Source organism: Chinchilla lanigera, unplaced genomic scaffold (assembly GCF_000276665.1).
Source record: "Chinchilla lanigera isolate Chin_1 unplaced genomic scaffold, ChiLan1.0 scaffold00055, whole genome shotgun sequence".
Lineage (NCBI taxonomy): Eukaryota > Metazoa > Chordata > Mammalia > Rodentia > Chinchillidae > Chinchilla > Chinchilla lanigera.
Window position 1 is genome coordinate 5,514,334 of NW_004955456.1, and position 15,861 is coordinate 5,530,194.

The following is a 15,861-nucleotide window of genomic DNA, read 5'->3' on the forward strand; positions in this document are numbered from 1 at the left end:
CAGGGTCCCCTGGGGACAGCTGCTCCGAGGGCTGGGACTGGACCCTCCCGCGGTGGCCCTGCCTAGACGGCACCGGGTGCCGCCTTCCCCCTTCCACTCTCCCTGTGGATTCCCGTGGGACCCACGGTTTTGTCTCATGTAGACTTCGAAGCCTACTACAGTGACATCCAAGAAGCAGAGCCGGCCAGAGGACGGCAGCCAGGTGACCCTGCTTGTGCTGTGCCCCCGTCCGTACCCCATCTTCCCTGTACCTCCTTCCTGCAGTCTGCATCCCGTGCGGCGTGGTGTGCCGCAGCGGGACTCCCCGCCTGCTCTCCTTTCCCAACCTGCTGTCCAACCACATGGGGCTGTTGGGGTCACAAGGACCCCATATCTCCTCCTGGGGACACTGCCCCGGGCTCTTCCCACGCTGTCCCCCTCTGAACCCCCACTCTCCCAATGGCCCTACTGCCCCACGCGCCGACTCTGCCCATGTGGAGCGCCGGCACCATTGTTTAACCCCCTGGGCCTTTGAGGAAAGCTCCATGGCCAGCGTCCCGCCCCCATCCCTGCAGCCATCATAGCGCCAGCGCCGGCGTCCACAGAGGGTGCAAGTGAGTGACAGGACGTCAGGAAGCCACGCGTTCTCCCCCTAAGGCCGGGCGGCCCCTCGGTGGGTGACCTGTCCTCCAGAGAAGGTGGGCGGTGAACGAACCGGTGACCTCCCCGGTGACAGACAGGTCAAGAAGGGTCCAGGCCTCAGATGGACGCACGGATGGTGACAGACCTGTCCACTGGACAGACAACCCGAGGACGGGCAGACGTCGGGTCTGTGGCGTGGAGCGGGGCGCCCCGAGCCGGCCGGGCTCCTCTCCCGGCTCCTCTCACGGTGGCCCCTTCGGCCCCGTGGCCTCCTGTCCGTCCCGTGTCCTGCTGCCCGTGCTCCAGCGTGGGACATGGCTGGGCAGCCGTGGAGGATGCACAGGACAGGCGGGGGACACAGCTCAGTCTGCTCCAGGTCCCGGACATGGAGGAGCCCCCCACAGGCCGTGTGGGGCAGCTCGGGGTGGCGGGGTCACCAAAGACCAGTGCAGGGACAGCAGCGGTCTCTGCGGGGGCCTCCAAGGGAGGCGAGATGGGCAGAGGCAGCACCAGGTGCCTTACGACCAACCGATGGGACAGTCCCCTGGGCTCTGCACCTCGCGGCCGCACCTGCCCTACCAGGGCTAAGCAGAGCAATGTCATGTTCCAGTGTGGCCGTCACAGAGGGCTCTCGCCCTGGACCTAGAGTTTGCATCTCAGGATCTGGGCTTGGCTGGACCACTGCTATCTTTAAAAGTTGGCTAAGCTGTGTGTGGTGGTGCATACTGGCTATCCCAGCACTCTGGGAGGCTGAGGCAGGAGGATGGCAAGTTTGAGCTCAGCGCAATCAACTTGGCAATTTAGGAAGACCTTGTCTCAGAATAAAACTGAAAAGGACTCAGGTGAAGACCTGGGTTCAACCCTCAGTATGACCAAAAAAAAAAAGAAAATCAGCCAGCCTAGGGGATGTGGTCTCTGCTTCACCAGAGAAGGGTTTGGTTGCCGCTGTTTCTATTTTTGGTTTGTCTTTAGGATATCAAAACCTCACGATGTACAGAAAAGTGTTTAAATGTGCAGTCCACTGACAGACCCACTGGGGCCGGAGCTTGGTTCCACCCGCTGTCCCTGCTCTCCCAGTCGCAGCGTACAGCCTCTGTCTCTGTCACTGCTTCTGCCCCTGAGCCGGTCACCTTCTTGGATCCCCTGCCCCTGGGGCCTCCCCCACCGCCTGTAGCTCTCCAGCTCCTGGCCACGCTCTGTCCCCACCCCTGTCCCCACGCTGGGCGCTGCAGCCCAGCCCTGCCTGCGCCTTCCTGCACCCAGATCCTGTCTTCTGCGTACTCGGCCCCCTCCTCGCCGTCACTGTCACTGTCTTTCCTCTGCTTCCTCCTCCGTGTCTCAGACGCCCTCCATATGACGATGGCAGACCTGGCCTTAGAGCTGGATGATCAGAGTGAACACCTGCGGAAGGAAGACGGAGGGAGGGGTCATTAGATCGTGGATTATAGAATAACAAAGTACGTCCTCTCTGTCACGTAGAACCCTGTATTTTCAGGGCTACTTTGTCATCTTGTTCATTTATCCATTTGCAATTGCACATGGTTGAAAAAATCTCACACAGCGAAGGTGCGCCCCGTCACATCTGACACACACACGCCCCAGAAAACGACTGCTGCGGGCGGCACTATGTGAGCCCCAGCTCCAGGCTTCCAGCAGGGCTTCGTTTCTGCCACGGAGGAAGATTCCCAACAGCACAGTCAAAATCCGCTCTGAAGCACTCTACAGGGCCCACTCACGACGGTGCCCTCTGATTTCCGTGCATTCGCGCAGTTTTGAAAAGAAAAGGCTGGCGGTGCGCCCAGTAGTTTCCTAACCGCTGTTTCACTTGGCAGAGCATAGGGGGCGCCTGGCCACCTCTGTAAATTCCCACCGGCAGCGCGGTCTCCTGATGAGATACAAAATGACGCTTTCTGTGCCTGCCACTGCCCTCTCCCCCAGCCTTCCTCATTGTCTTCAGTGGAGGAAGACGGTGTTGGGTTGCAGACAGCGACATCCACCAGCCTAGGAACAGTTATAACGGCAAGGCTGAGCCAGTAGAAACAACCAGGGCTTTCTGCTCTTTAGTTGCTGCTGGCGCGTGGCGGTGCGTCACGGCTGCAGTCCTCCGGGGAACTGGCACGCGCGCGCACGCAGGCCCCGCCTTCGTCATTCCTCTCCCTGTCTTCTCCCATCCTGAATCCCCTTCCCATTTCTGCAAAGTCCCCGCCCCTGTTTCTATCAGGAACGTTTTCCGTCTTAGGCAACAGCGCCCGCCTCCCGGGATCGGGACCCAGTGCAGAGGCAGACGCTGCCCAGGGCGGCCCCGGGGAGGGGGACAGCCTGCTGGGCCCCTTTGTCTCCGCGGACGGAGCCCCACCTGTCCTCACCATCGACTGGCCCAAAGCCCCAGTCCGCCGCGAGGTCTTCCAGGGTTACACGGCAGCAGGTGGGCAGGCGCGCCCTTTAGATTCGGGGATCTGCGGGGGTTTCCACGGTGGCATCTTTACGCTCCTTTCCTAACAACACCCGTGACCGGGTCACCCCCAGCCTCTGGGGGGCTCTGCACGTCACACTGTTCCCCGACGGCTCCCTTCTCACCTGACCTGGAAGTGTGTCCGGAAATGCTATGGCAGCACCGTGATGTGTGAAACCCTTCCTGTTCCCGTTCCTGGTCTCTGTTCCAGATTCCTCCTGATTTCAGGGTGAGGAGCACAGGGTCAGCTGACGAAATCCAGCCCCCAGGGCAGTGGCTGCACCCACATTAACACTTCTTCATAGCTAATATTCTGCAAAGACTTACAAGTCCTTCTGAAATACTTTAATGGTATTTCATAATCAGCCAGACGCATGAAGTAGAACATGACTCAGAACCCACCACAAGGGGGCTGGGGATTTAGCTCAGCGGCACAGCGCCTGCCTGGCAAGCGCAAGGTCATGAGTTCGATTCCCAGTACCGGAAAAAAAAATAGAACCCACCACAAGCACAGAAAGTAAGCACTGGAGTACCAAAAAAAAAAAAGGAAAGAAAGCATGCACTGGCCAGGGCTCCCTCTGTGCAGGAGTCGTCTCTGGCCCAGGGTGACTGGTCCCCCTCTGCAGGCTTCTTGGGGTGCAGATAGGGGCCCAGCTCTGTAGGTGAGGGAGCAGTGTCACCCACACGCAGGGACAGGACGTGGAAGCTGGCATCTGACTTTCACCCAGAGCGAGTGCAAACCTGCTCCAGGACCCTGTCCCGCTCCTGGGCTGGAGCCGCTGACCGCGCTGCCCTGTGGCCACCTCCCCGTGTCTAGGTATCACCAAGCCAACTGTGACAGTGCAGCCGTACTCCCTGCGCAGCGGAGAGACGTACGTCCTGCAGGCGTCCGTGGGTGAGTCTCTGGCGGTGGACCGGGTGCGAGGGAGCTGTGTTCCGTCTTACTGGTGTTTCCTCCTGAATGGCGCCCTTCTCCCCAGCGCCCCTTCCCTGGTCCTGCCCTGCCTCGCCCTTCCTCTCTGTCCAGAGGATTTTAAAGGGGCTTCCTGGCAATGTGTTTGTTACAGTAACAGTGGTTACAGTTTGCATTTAAGTGTTCACCGGAGTTTTGATCGCACCTCCTATGTAACCTCCGACCAGGTGTCCCTGCGGGCGTCCTGTGGGCAGTGTGAGTGTGAGCTCACCCGCCCGGCTCACCCTCCCCAGGCCCACACCCCTCATTCCGTTTCCCCCGAGATCGTCATTTGGGTGACTCCTAGACATTGCCCTCTGCTTCGAGAGGCCTTCCTTCCATTTCACAGCCGCAGAGGAGTCCACCATTTGCATCCATATCTAGAGTTGGCTCAGTATCTATGTTTTTGCACTCATTAATACCCACTGTGGGGAGGCTGAGGCAGGAGGATCTCGAGTTCGAGCTCAGCCTGGACACCTTAGCAAAACCTTGTCTGAAAATAAAAAAATTTAAAAAGGGTAGGCGATAGAGCCTGAGAGAGCGCTGGCCCAGCACACAGTGGTCCCAGGCGTAGTGTGGACCCTGGCAGCTGCCCTGCATCTGCTCAGCACTCAGATGCTAAGTCCTGGCCCCGCTCCTGCCAGTTCCACAAACACCTTTGCCCTCTACTCTGTGGCACCTCTGAAATCTGCCGAATCCCCGCCCCTCTCCCTGAGCCATCTGCCCCTCGCACTCAGGCTGCTGGCTCCAACTTGCCTTCTTCTGCGCACCTATCCTGTGCGTGGGTGGCATCGCCCCCGCCCTGGGGGGCACTGCTCGGGTGAAGGGGTCCGTCTTCTGCGGTTGATGTGACTCTTAAATGATGTCACATGCGCACAGTGTCCCCCAGCAGGTGGCACAGGCTCCGCAAACGGTCCCTGCTGTGACAGTGATCATAAGCAGTTTGACATGCGAGTCTCCATCTGTGATTCATGTGAAGAGAAATACAGTACAAGTTTTTAAAAACTTTATGCATGAGAATTGTCACTACAGGTGACTAACGATGCAGGAAGCATAAAGTGTTTCCTCTTTGGGGAATAACGGCTATGTGTACTGCTGTGGAGCTGCTCAGGGCAGCGCTGCGCAGCTATTTGCAGCAGGGTTGTTGAACGCTATATGTTGATTTAGGGGCAGGGTCTCACTATGTAGCCCAGGCTGGCCTTCACCTCTCAGTGATCCTCCTGCCTCAGCCTCCCGAGTGCTGGGATTACAGTGTGCCCCACCACATCTGGCTGAAAATACTTGTGATAGAAATGTAGTTGATAACAATATAAACTCGAGTCAGTGGCACAGATTAACTTAGCTGTCCCGTGTGCCCGTATGACAGAGGCCTTGTTTTTATTAATGTACGCGTGCCGTGTAAGTCTTACCTCATAGTATAGAGCTGGCATACGACAACGCACCCCTCTCCCCTCCTCTCTTCCACCTCCTGGTCCCCTTGCCTTTTGCAAAAGTTTTATCTCCTGTTTCCTATGATCTGTCTTTTGTCTTGCTCTTGAATTCATTCATGCTTTGGGGTTTTCCTATGAGAGAAACACACGACGTTCACACTGTGACTGATTTATGTCACCGACATGGTGGTCTCAGGAGTCCAGCAGATGAGGTCTGAGGCTCGGGGTGACATGCACGCACCTGAGTCCCGCCCCCTGGGCTGTGTCTCTCCGGGGACACCACGCGGGTCTGTCCTGTCCGCCCTCGCTGCTGGGCTCCGAAAGTTCAGGTCTCCGTGTGTTAATCACCACATGGGGTTCTCCAGTCCCACGGCTGCGAAAATTCCCCAGAGGGCTGCAAAGACACAGCTGCTGGGTCTCAGTGTGGGGTGAACCCCGGGAGCTGCCTGTCTGACCAGCTCCCGAAGGACACTGAGGCCGCTGGTCCTGGGACCCCACTTCCAGACCCTGCTGTAAGACAGGAGCTCTGAAAGCGTGACCCACAGCTCCACGGGGTTCTCCCCGCGGCTGAGCATCCCCCATCTCTCTCAGCTGCAGAGTCCGGCTTGCAGGGCCGCGCCCAGCTCTACGTGTCTGTCCGCCCTGCGCCCCAGGACACCACCTGCCAGCTGCAGCCCCACCGTGGGCGGGAGGCCCTCACGGTCTTCAGCATCTTCTGCATGTCAGGGACACCGGTACGTGGCCAACCCGGGCTGCGCTGGGAGAGGGAGACAGTGACTGCCCTGGGAAATTTCAGTGCACTCTCTGCAGGGCAGGCTGAGGCAGGAATGTTTCTACCCCAGAAGAACTTGGGACAGCAACTGAATGTTGAAAAGTTGGGGTGAACAGGGCCCCTTCCTTTCCTGCTAAACAGAGGAGAGCAGACACCCTGGATAGGTGGGAAAGAAAGGAGGGCAGCTCCCCCTCGGGCTGGTAGGGGCTCTGCACTCACTTGGAGAAGTGCTGGGATGAGAACAGCGCTTCCTCCTGAGCACCAGGAAGGAGGCTGAGACACCACAATCCCAGGCCCCTTCCCTGGCTCCTCACTGTGGACAAGGCCTGCGCTGCCCCTCCACCCCACTCACCCTTGCCGCTTCTCCTCTGAAGCCTTTGTCCTCATGAGGGGCCAGGCTCTGGCCTCCCTCGGGACCTGCTCCCAGTGACCTCTGCTCTGGACAGTCTGTTCCCCCCTGCTCCCCCCACGGTAGCCAGAAGCTGAGGTGCAGCTGAGGGGCCTTGATGGTCTGACTCATGACTGTCAGGAGTTACCAGGGTCAAGAGAGCTAGCTGACCCCGAGTGAGGAGTCTGCTTTCTGCAAGAAGCCCTTAGACAGGGGGACAGGAGAGCCCCTCAGGGCAAGGAGGCCCCAGGTGAACTGTGTAGCTGAGGCCCATTCCTTGCCATGATTAACCCTGACTCTGCTATAGAATATGCCTCTGGGTGCCATGGAGGCTGCAGGTGCAGCTGCACTTATCCATAATGCCATCCACGATGTGTTCCGCTCTCCTGTCTTTGCTCCTCATAGGATTTTCATTATGAATTCAGTTACCGGATAGGAAACACGTCCAGACACACCCTGTACCGGGGGAGAGACACCCAGTACTATTTTGCCCTGCCTGCTGGAGACCCCTTGGACAATTACAAAGGTAGGTCACTGGGAGAATTGGGGTGATTGGTTGTACCTATTGACAGTCACAAACCTCTCCTGGTTTCCACAAAGTAAAAGTTCTTAAAACTATGTGTCTAAACCACGTGTAGTGGCACATGCCTATAGTCCCAATACTTGGAAGGGCTGAGCTAGGATTAATGTCTGTTTAAGGTCAGCCTGGGCTACACTGTGAGTTGAAGACCAACCTAAATTACATAGCAAGACCCTGTCTCAAAAAACAAAGTCAAAAACCAAAAAATCCGAAACAAAAAAAAACCCCACTATTTGTCTAGAAATTAAAATCATTTAATCACCTTGATAAGTTTAATACTTTTTAGTTTAGGCCAATAATCTACCTTTTCACACAGGAAGGACATTAGGAATCTCGCATTTCTTTTCTTTTTTTTTTTTTGTACCAGGAATCAAACTCAGGACCTTGCACTTGCCAGGCAGGTGCTTGTGCTACTGAGCTATCTCCCTGGCCCTAGGAATCCCTCCATAAACTGGCTTTTTATATCTTAAATTGTAACTAAAATGTAATATAAATGATAAAATGCCCCAGACTGTTTTTAGACATGAGTTAAGTAGGTGAGACCAAGATATCCTTTATTTACTAAGGAAATATGTCATCTCTGGTGAATTTTGCATTTATTTGAGGTGACACCAAACCAAGGTACTCCTTATCCCAGAAGGAGAATGTGGGGTAAGTCACTATTGAGTTAGCTCGTTATAATCCTCGTGTTAGCCGGCCTTCCATCCCTGTAGCAAGTCCTAAATTCCTAAGTCAGTTTGGAAAGAGGACAGTTTTTGCTTCAGTTTGTGGTCTTGGACGTTTCATTCCATAGTTCATTGGCTACAATGCTGTGGCTGGCACCACCAACGTGGCAGAGTGTGGAGAAGGAGGCCTGGTTACCTCGTGGCTGAGTGTGACAGACAGAGGAAGAGAAGGAGCCAGGGTCTTTATATCCCTTCAAGGCCACGCCCCCCATGACCCAAGACCTCCCATTAGGCTCCACCTCTTAAAGGTACCATCACCTCCCCATAGCAGCACTCTGGAACCAAGTTAAACAGATGGGCCTTGCTGTAGGGGACATCCAGGTCCACCCCACAGCAAAGTGAAGCAAAGTGAATCCCATAGCGTCAGCTACTTTCCCCCCGACCCTGCAGCCTGAGGACCTGTCCAGTTCCAGACCAGCCCTTGCAGTGGGTCTCACCGGAACGTATGGGAATGGGAACATTTGACACAGGCTCTGGTCAAATGAGAGTCCTGGGGGTGATGTCTGTGCTTTTGTTTCATTTTTTGAACTCCTGTGTGAGTCCAGTGTGCAAGCCAGGTTGAGCGTCGCTAGTCTGGAAGTTCCTTTGCTGTGGGCGGAGGAGCCTATTCCAGCCTGAAGTCTGCACTCACTCGCACCTTCTGTGTTCAGATCTCACCGCTGCCAAGCCCCGCAAGCACACTTTCTTTGTGAGGCTTCCCCACCACCTCCGACCGCAGCCCTTGCACACTCTTCTAGATTTAAGTCAAATGGAGTGAGCAAGGTGCTGCGTGAGCTTTGTGATCATATTCTGCTTTTTAAAACAATCACCATGATTCTGCCTTCCCTCCTGAGGAGCACAGAAGATGCTGGCTGAGTGGGTGGAGATGGTGCTCGTGGGCCTAACTTGATCAACCCTTAAATACCAAATCTGCATTCAGCCTCTGCCTTCCCGAGATTTTCGCTTAGTGGATTTGCCTTCCAAGCTCTCCGGTGTGTGGTAGTGTAGGGATGGATCCCACAAGCTGAGTCGAACAGGATGTGTCCAGGATGCCCACTGCCACAGGTACCCTGCTGGTGGCCGCAGCTGTACTAACACCTAGAGTACCGCACAATGTGTAGGGACACGAAGGACCTCTGTCTGCCAGATAGCCACAGGCCATGGGCTGGACAGATGTCCAGATAGGAGACCTGGGGAAGGGTCTCTGCTCCGTGCTGGAAGAAAGGGGTTTCTGACATAAATGTGCAGAACCAAATCTCAGGTCCCAGTCCCAGAGCAGTGCGGGAGGGTTAGCGATGTGACTCAGCTCCTATGCTCGTGCGGCAGTTGCTCGTTATTGTCCCTGTGAGTGTGACAACTTCCCACAAGCGTCCAAACTCAGGGTTTAGAAGAGGGTAGACGTAAGCCAGCTGCATGCAGCGTAACGGGCGTTAAACACACGCCTTATCTCGTCCTGCCTTTCGCACACGGGGACGGGACATGAGCTCTGTGTCACTTCTGAGTCTTCTGCAGCCTGCTCCGCCTCTTCTGTCCCCTGTCGGATTCGCAGGCCCGGCATATCCACGGCAGGGATGCTTATCCCAGGGCCACACGTCGTCTGCAACTCAAACCCTCAGGGAAACGTGGAGCCCAGAGTTCGCTTGCAGACAGCTTGGGGTGCAGGCATCCAGGGGCCACGTCCTGAGAAGCCCCGACCTCTGAATTCAGTCCCAGCCCTTAGCACAGGGTTTCAGGTCCAAAGTGTCACACAGACACCCAGGGTGCCTGCGTGGGGGCTCCTGTGTGGCTCACGTGACTGTGCTTGTGACCCTCACCCGGTGACGTCATGCCTGAGCTCACCTACAGGTTGCCGCACCACCCCCTCCCTCTGTCGCATGAGGGAATTCCTGGGACCCCAGCATGGCACTTCCTGGCACATCGCAGTGTCTTCATGCAGTTTTCCCCTGGTCAGATCCTCCTTCGCCTCTTTTTTAAAGGCCTTTTAAACCTGGAGTGTGTTAAAATGGAGCCCTAACCCTTGAGTCTGGAGCTCACGCTCCGGTTTCCCATGGGGCTGCTGTCCCATGCAGCATTTCTTACCCTGTCACTGGAGGGGACACGCTGGCGAGCGGGCACCCTGCTCGCCCAACATCCTGTGCTGCTGCAGGTTCACCGCGCCGCGGTCGAAGGGTGTCTGCGCCACGAATGACCCCGCTGTTCCCCGACCCCTGCAGCGTGTGGCCAGCGTGTGCTGCCGCCTCAGGGACGGCTCCTGTCTCCCTCGTCTGAGCGGCACTCGTCTCCTTGTGCAGCGCTCAGATTTCATGTCGAGAGCACGATCTCCCGAGAGGCAGGGACAGCCTGAACGCTTCCTCCCTGCCCTGGCATGTTTGGTGCCCTGTAGCTTCACGGAGACCCCAGCCCGCAGATCAGCAGGGGTCTGCTCACTGGCTGGTTGGTATCCACCAAGCAGCACCTTGGGCAGGAAGACAGACTGCTGTTCCCTCTCATCCTGAACTTGGCCGGGACGGAGCTGCCCTGTCAGTGTGTGAAAAGGCCTCACCGCAGCCTGCGTGTCCCCAGGGCAGCTCTGCTGCGTCCTCTTCCCCTACAGTCGTGGTTTCCACTGAGATCGCAGATGGCCAAGGCTCCAGGGTACAGCCGTGCTCCGTGGAAGTGACTGTGCTGCCGCGTTACCATGGGAACAGCTGCCCCAGCGAGGACCTGTGAGTAACTGCTCTGTGACACAGACATCGTATTCATGTTTCCTTGGAAGCCGGTGACAGGGTGGAGAAAGTAGTGGCAGGAACTCCCTGCATGGGGTGGGCAGGAGAACAAATCAGGGTGGTACCAGGGCAGTCCTGCCGCCATGACAGTCCTGCAAACTGACATCTACAGGGCATATGTACTCCTGCTCCGGAGCCCACAAAGCTCTTTTTTAAAAGCTGAATTGAGGTGTCATCTGTAACCTGTCCCCACTAGACGTCAGATAGTTGGCATTTGCTTTTCTATCCAGTCTGACAGTCTTTGTCTTTTGGTTGGGTTGTTTGACTCATTCATATTTAATGTTATATATTAAATTTAATGTTATATATATTATTAATATGGTTGGCTTCATGGGCGCCATTTCACTTTGTTTCTACATGTCTGGGCTCTAAGTACCACCTCCTAATTATTAGGGTGCTTGTGGAACATCAGCCAGCGGTAGCCCTTGTGGCATCGTGGACTCTGGACTATAGGCCTTCATTGGTGATGGTGCTGCTGTATCTGTTTGGGCTTTTGTGCCTTCCGGTTCAGATCAAAGGGCTTGGCTCGGACTTGGGTGTAAGATTAGAGTGTCCTCTGCACAGACCAACTCTCCACTGCATCTCTGTCTTCTCTGCCCCACCACAAAGAATGAGCTCCACCCCAGCCTCAGCAAGCAGGGTGAAGAGTTTTGCAGTGCGTTGTGACAACCGTGACAACTCTTGTGCTTCCTTCAGGTACAGTTCCAGCCTGAGGAACCTGTCTACCCTCCAGCTGATGGGGAGCGACATGGAGATCAGGAACTACGTCGCCATGCTCACCTGGATCCTGAGTCGCTTGGCTAAGGACAACACAACCACTGCCTGTGACCGGTGGTCACTGATACAGGACAAACTGATTTCTGCAGTGTGCACATTAGCTATTGCAGATCAGGTAGGGCCCAGAGCTAAGGGGTCAGTGTGAACCTGGGTCAGGTCAGAAGGCCTGGGCCTGGTTGGCTGTCATATGAGACATTATAGGTAGGAAACACAGGCAAGGAAGGACACTAGGTGGGCCCTGGCATGGCTCCCACCCTCGCTGTCTCACGCTGGTCATCTCTCCAACGAGTGCTGCTGGTTTAGGAAAGAGGAAATTCTATCATCATTCTGCATAATTCTGCTATCAGTTCTACAAGGAAAAGTTATGTATATCCAGTCTGTTTTTGTCTTGTTAGCAGCAGTGTCTTAGTCATCCTGCCTGGTGCTGAGACCCAGTACCCAACGGTCACAGCTTAGGAGGAGAGGCTTAATTGGGCCCACAGGTCAGGGGACTCAGTCCATGATCAGCAGACACACCCTGGTGGAAGGGCCTGATGGAGGACAGCTGCTCATGTCATGGGGCCAGGAAGCAGAGGGAGAGGGAGGATTCTGGGGGGTGCAACCTCCAAAGACACAGCCCCCCCACCAACTCTTACAACGAGGCCCCACCTAACAGCATGTTTAGCTATGGATTCACCATGGACCCATCCAGTGCTGAGTACAGCAACACCATGATCACATCGCCTTCCACAAGCCCCAGGCCTGAACACACGTGACTTCTGGGGGACATTCTAGATCTAAACATAGCAAACAATATCCTTGAATGTTAATTAAGGTCTCTTGGTGTACCCTGGGGAGGAATGGCGGCAGGAATGAGGAAAAATAAAGAGACAGGAGCTGGGTGAGGTGGAGGCAACCTCTTACTGATGGGCAATAGGACCTGCCATCCACAGCAGGCGTGTTAATCTATACCCTTGCAAAGTTAGTATCTCAGAGGCTGGGTTGCCTAGCAACTAATGACTGACTTGTGCAGGCAGGATGCTTTTCCCAAGACTGAGGTAGCTTGACTGCTGAGGCACTTGGCTCTGTCCTGCCCTCACATATACGACCAGTTTCCAGCTTCAGCGGCTCCCAGCGTTAGTCCTGACTTTGTACAGCTTCTTGAGAGATAACCGTGTATTCTAAGGTTCGTGTGCTTGCTCATGACATTTCTGCAGCTGCCTTACAGTGGTCACTGCAGACATTCACATCTATGAAGAACAGGTCTTGTTCACTGTAATTCCGAGGCGCTTTGCTTGAACCGATAGTTTTCTCCCCACGCTGTTCCCTGTGCTATTTTTAGCATTTCCCTTCGTTCTGTTCTCTCATCTCCTCCCACCTCACAACGGTGTCTTGATGGGGCCTGGGGACACTGCGGGGCACAGAGGAGGGAAGACGCTAGGCTGGAGGCAAATGTGAGGCCGAGGTCACGCTCTTGCTGGGGAAGGCCGCTCCTCTGAGAGGCGTGTAGTCTGCTCTGTTTCTGCACAGCAAGCTGCAGCTCTGGGAAGAATTCAGCTGTCCTCTTCGTTATTATTGTTTTGTTTGCTTGCTTGTTGGTTTCTGCCATTCAGGATGAAAGGATTGATTCTGCTCTTACACTGAGGAACCTCGTAAGCCTCCCGATCAAGGTACGTGCTACTTCCTTCCAGGGAGTTTTCCTGATTTTATGACACAGTTGGGAGGACCTTGATGAGTTCTTGAGAAATAGACTTACAGTTCAGTTACACTTTGACACTTGGATTAGAAATACAAGGTTGATTGAAAAATAGTGGGAATACTTAAAATTTAAGAATAGAGTAAAAGACATACTGCCATGAATCCCCCTCTGTGGAGGACCACCTGAGTGACTCTCCTTGAAGGAGGAGCAATTGTCTCCATTTCAGCTGAGCCTGACCCTATTTCCATGTACTGATATGTACAGAGCTGGCCGGGACTTTTCCTTATCCCTTCATTTGGCTTTAAGTGGTGCATGTCAGTCTAGCCGAGGTGCTGATGGTAGTCCTTGAAGACAGCAGACGTGTTTCCCTGGACCCCTGTTGTTCCCATAAGTGAGCCGGGATGGGGTGGGATGTGTGAGCCATTGCTCCACACTATCACTGAGCCTTGGGATAGACTGCTGGGGGCTTCAGACATTACATGTCAGAGGTAAAGCATCGACCCCAAAACATTAGACACTATCTCAGTTGTGTCATGCAGATTACTCTCTCTGCAGATCCTTCTCTCTGCATTTGCAGAGGTGATCTCAGCCCTCCTACCTAGCCCAGCTCAGGGCACTCACCTGCTTCTCACAGTTCTCACAGTTCTCACAGTCACTCGTCCTCAAGCCACTCCCTTCTTCATGAATCAATAAGGCCTGGGTTGAGGCCTTTGTTCCGGATGGCCATCATTGTGTCTGGGCTCAGGGCCCCTTGGCTCCCCATAACTACAGATGTGCCTTAGTGTCTTTGATTCTCGCTGTGGGTTGCACTGGAAGTGGTAGAGTAAAATCAGCTCACTAGAATTCCAATAACTTTCCATGGGATCACAAATACAAACTTCCTGGACCACGACAAGGACTGGGAAGGGCTCACTATACCCTGCAAAATCTCCCCCTCATTTGAAACAGGCTGATCCCATCGTTCTTGCCACTTTCTGAAGCAGCTCTGGAGTCCTCTTTCCTGAGGGTCTTTACAAGGCGTGTTCAAAAATACGCTGACTGCTGCTGCCGAGTGCCGTCCAATATAAAGGCAGGCTCGTAAAAACAAGCCAGCGTGTCTCCTTCAGCCTCCTCACCCACCGGCTCTGGCACCGGCTGACTTCTGGCTCTGCCTCCAAGTCAGGGTGGCCATGAGAGGGAAGTGTTTTGAGTCGGTTCAGGACGCTGAGGCCGCCAGGACTGTGCAGCAAAGACACCCAGGGAAGAGGACTCCAGAAAGTGCGAGAAGGAAGGGCTTGGTGTGTCAGAGCGGGGGGTTCCCAGGAAGGTTCGTGGCAGCGTGTCTTCTACTGTGATAATTTTTTAAAATTAAACATTCCCCGTGCGTTTTCAGTCACACCTCACAGCGTGTTCATGGGTGGTGGGAAGGGAGCTGGCGCCGATCTGTGTCTAGGGTTCAAACCAGGCGCATCTCCACGCACGAAGGACCTTGGTGTGGGGACCTCTCATTTGTCCTTGATCCTCTGGACGCCAGAGAGCAGACGGTCTCAGAGGAGGGCGCCCTCGTCCCCGGGCCGGGCGTGGAGGCGGTCCATCTCTCTTCACCCCGGGGTCAGCAGCCTGCCCGCCCGGTGACGGTGCCGTCGCCCCTCACAGCTCCGGTTTCCGACTGCGGCGCGCATCCTCAGATTCGCCCGGGCGCTCCTTCGAGACCAAGCCCAGCTCCCGGGGAGGTTTGTGGGTGACGGAGGCCTCGGGCTTGAGCTCATCCTGCTAGTCTGCAGAGTCTGGGAGGCCGCTGAGCCCGGGAAGTTGGGGCACGAGGACTTCGTGCAAGAGGAAGGCATGAAGGTCATCTCTGAGGCACTGCTCGTAAGTGAGACTTTCTCCCCACCCAGAAAAACTGTGGAAGGTCGGAGGTGTGGCTCAGGCCTATAATGGAGGCTGAGGCAGGAGGTGGTGAGTGGGAGCCAGCCTGGACAACTAAGTGACTTAAGAGAGACCCTGTCTCAAAACTATAAAAGGGGGCAGAGGTGGTGGTGGTGGTGTGTAGCTCAGTGTAGAGGCCTCAGTTCAACCCTTAGTTTAGGGAAAGTTCCCGAGCTGCAGCTGAGGAGAGGCGCCGGGGTGGAGAGTGTGCCTGGTGTGTGCAAGGCCCCGGGTGCGTCCCTAGCCCCAAACTACAGACAAATGCAGCAGCAGCAACCTCGCAGCCGCGCCCTCCTCCCAACCTGAGCCTGGTGTGTGACCGTTCCCCAAATTAGATGCAGTTTCTGAAGGACTGTGTTTATCATGCTGGGAAGCAGCTTGTTATTTGGAAGCTTCTGACTGGAACTGTCAAATGTCTGTGGAAGGTGTCGGTTCCCAGTGTTTTGATCGGTTTTTGTTTGGATAATTGGGAAGGTGTTCGAGGTAGAAAAACATCACTTATCACAAAACCATCTGTGTTTTGAGTGATGGTGTGAACTAATTCTAATGATTTCTTACGTGTGTTACTTTAAAAAGTAGCCCTGGTGGTGCACACCTGTCACCCCAGCACTCAGGGAGGCTGAGGCAGGAGATTCAAAAGTTGGAACAAAGCCAGGGTAACTTAACAAGACCCTATCTCAAATAAAAAAATGGGAAAATGGTGGGTGTTGTAGCCCAGTGCAAAGACCCCGGGTTCAATTTCCAGTATGAAAGAAAGAAAGAAAGAGAGAGAGAAAGAGAGAAAGAAAGAAAAGAGCTGGGGATATAGCTCAGTGGCACAAGCACCTGCCTGGC

General features: G+C 54.9%; 1 protein-coding gene across 1 annotated transcript in view; it reads left to right on the plus strand.

The window, feature by feature from the left end:
• Pkd1l1 (polycystic kidney disease 1 like 1) overlaps positions 1 to 15,861 on the plus strand; it is a gene marked incomplete at its 5' end in the record, with an annotated part of 85,217 nt that overhangs the window by 17,208 nt on the left and 52,148 nt on the right. Inside the window, 9 exon segments of the mRNA XM_013520637.1 lie at positions 143 to 202; positions 2,861 to 3,046; positions 3,891 to 3,968; positions 6,047 to 6,189; positions 7,021 to 7,141; positions 10,493 to 10,604; positions 11,361 to 11,556; positions 13,034 to 13,090; positions 14,755 to 14,970. Coding sequence (XP_013376091.1) covers positions 143 to 202; positions 2,861 to 3,046; positions 3,891 to 3,968; positions 6,047 to 6,189; positions 7,021 to 7,141; positions 10,493 to 10,604; positions 11,361 to 11,556; positions 13,034 to 13,090; positions 14,755 to 14,970 — 1,169 coding nt within the window.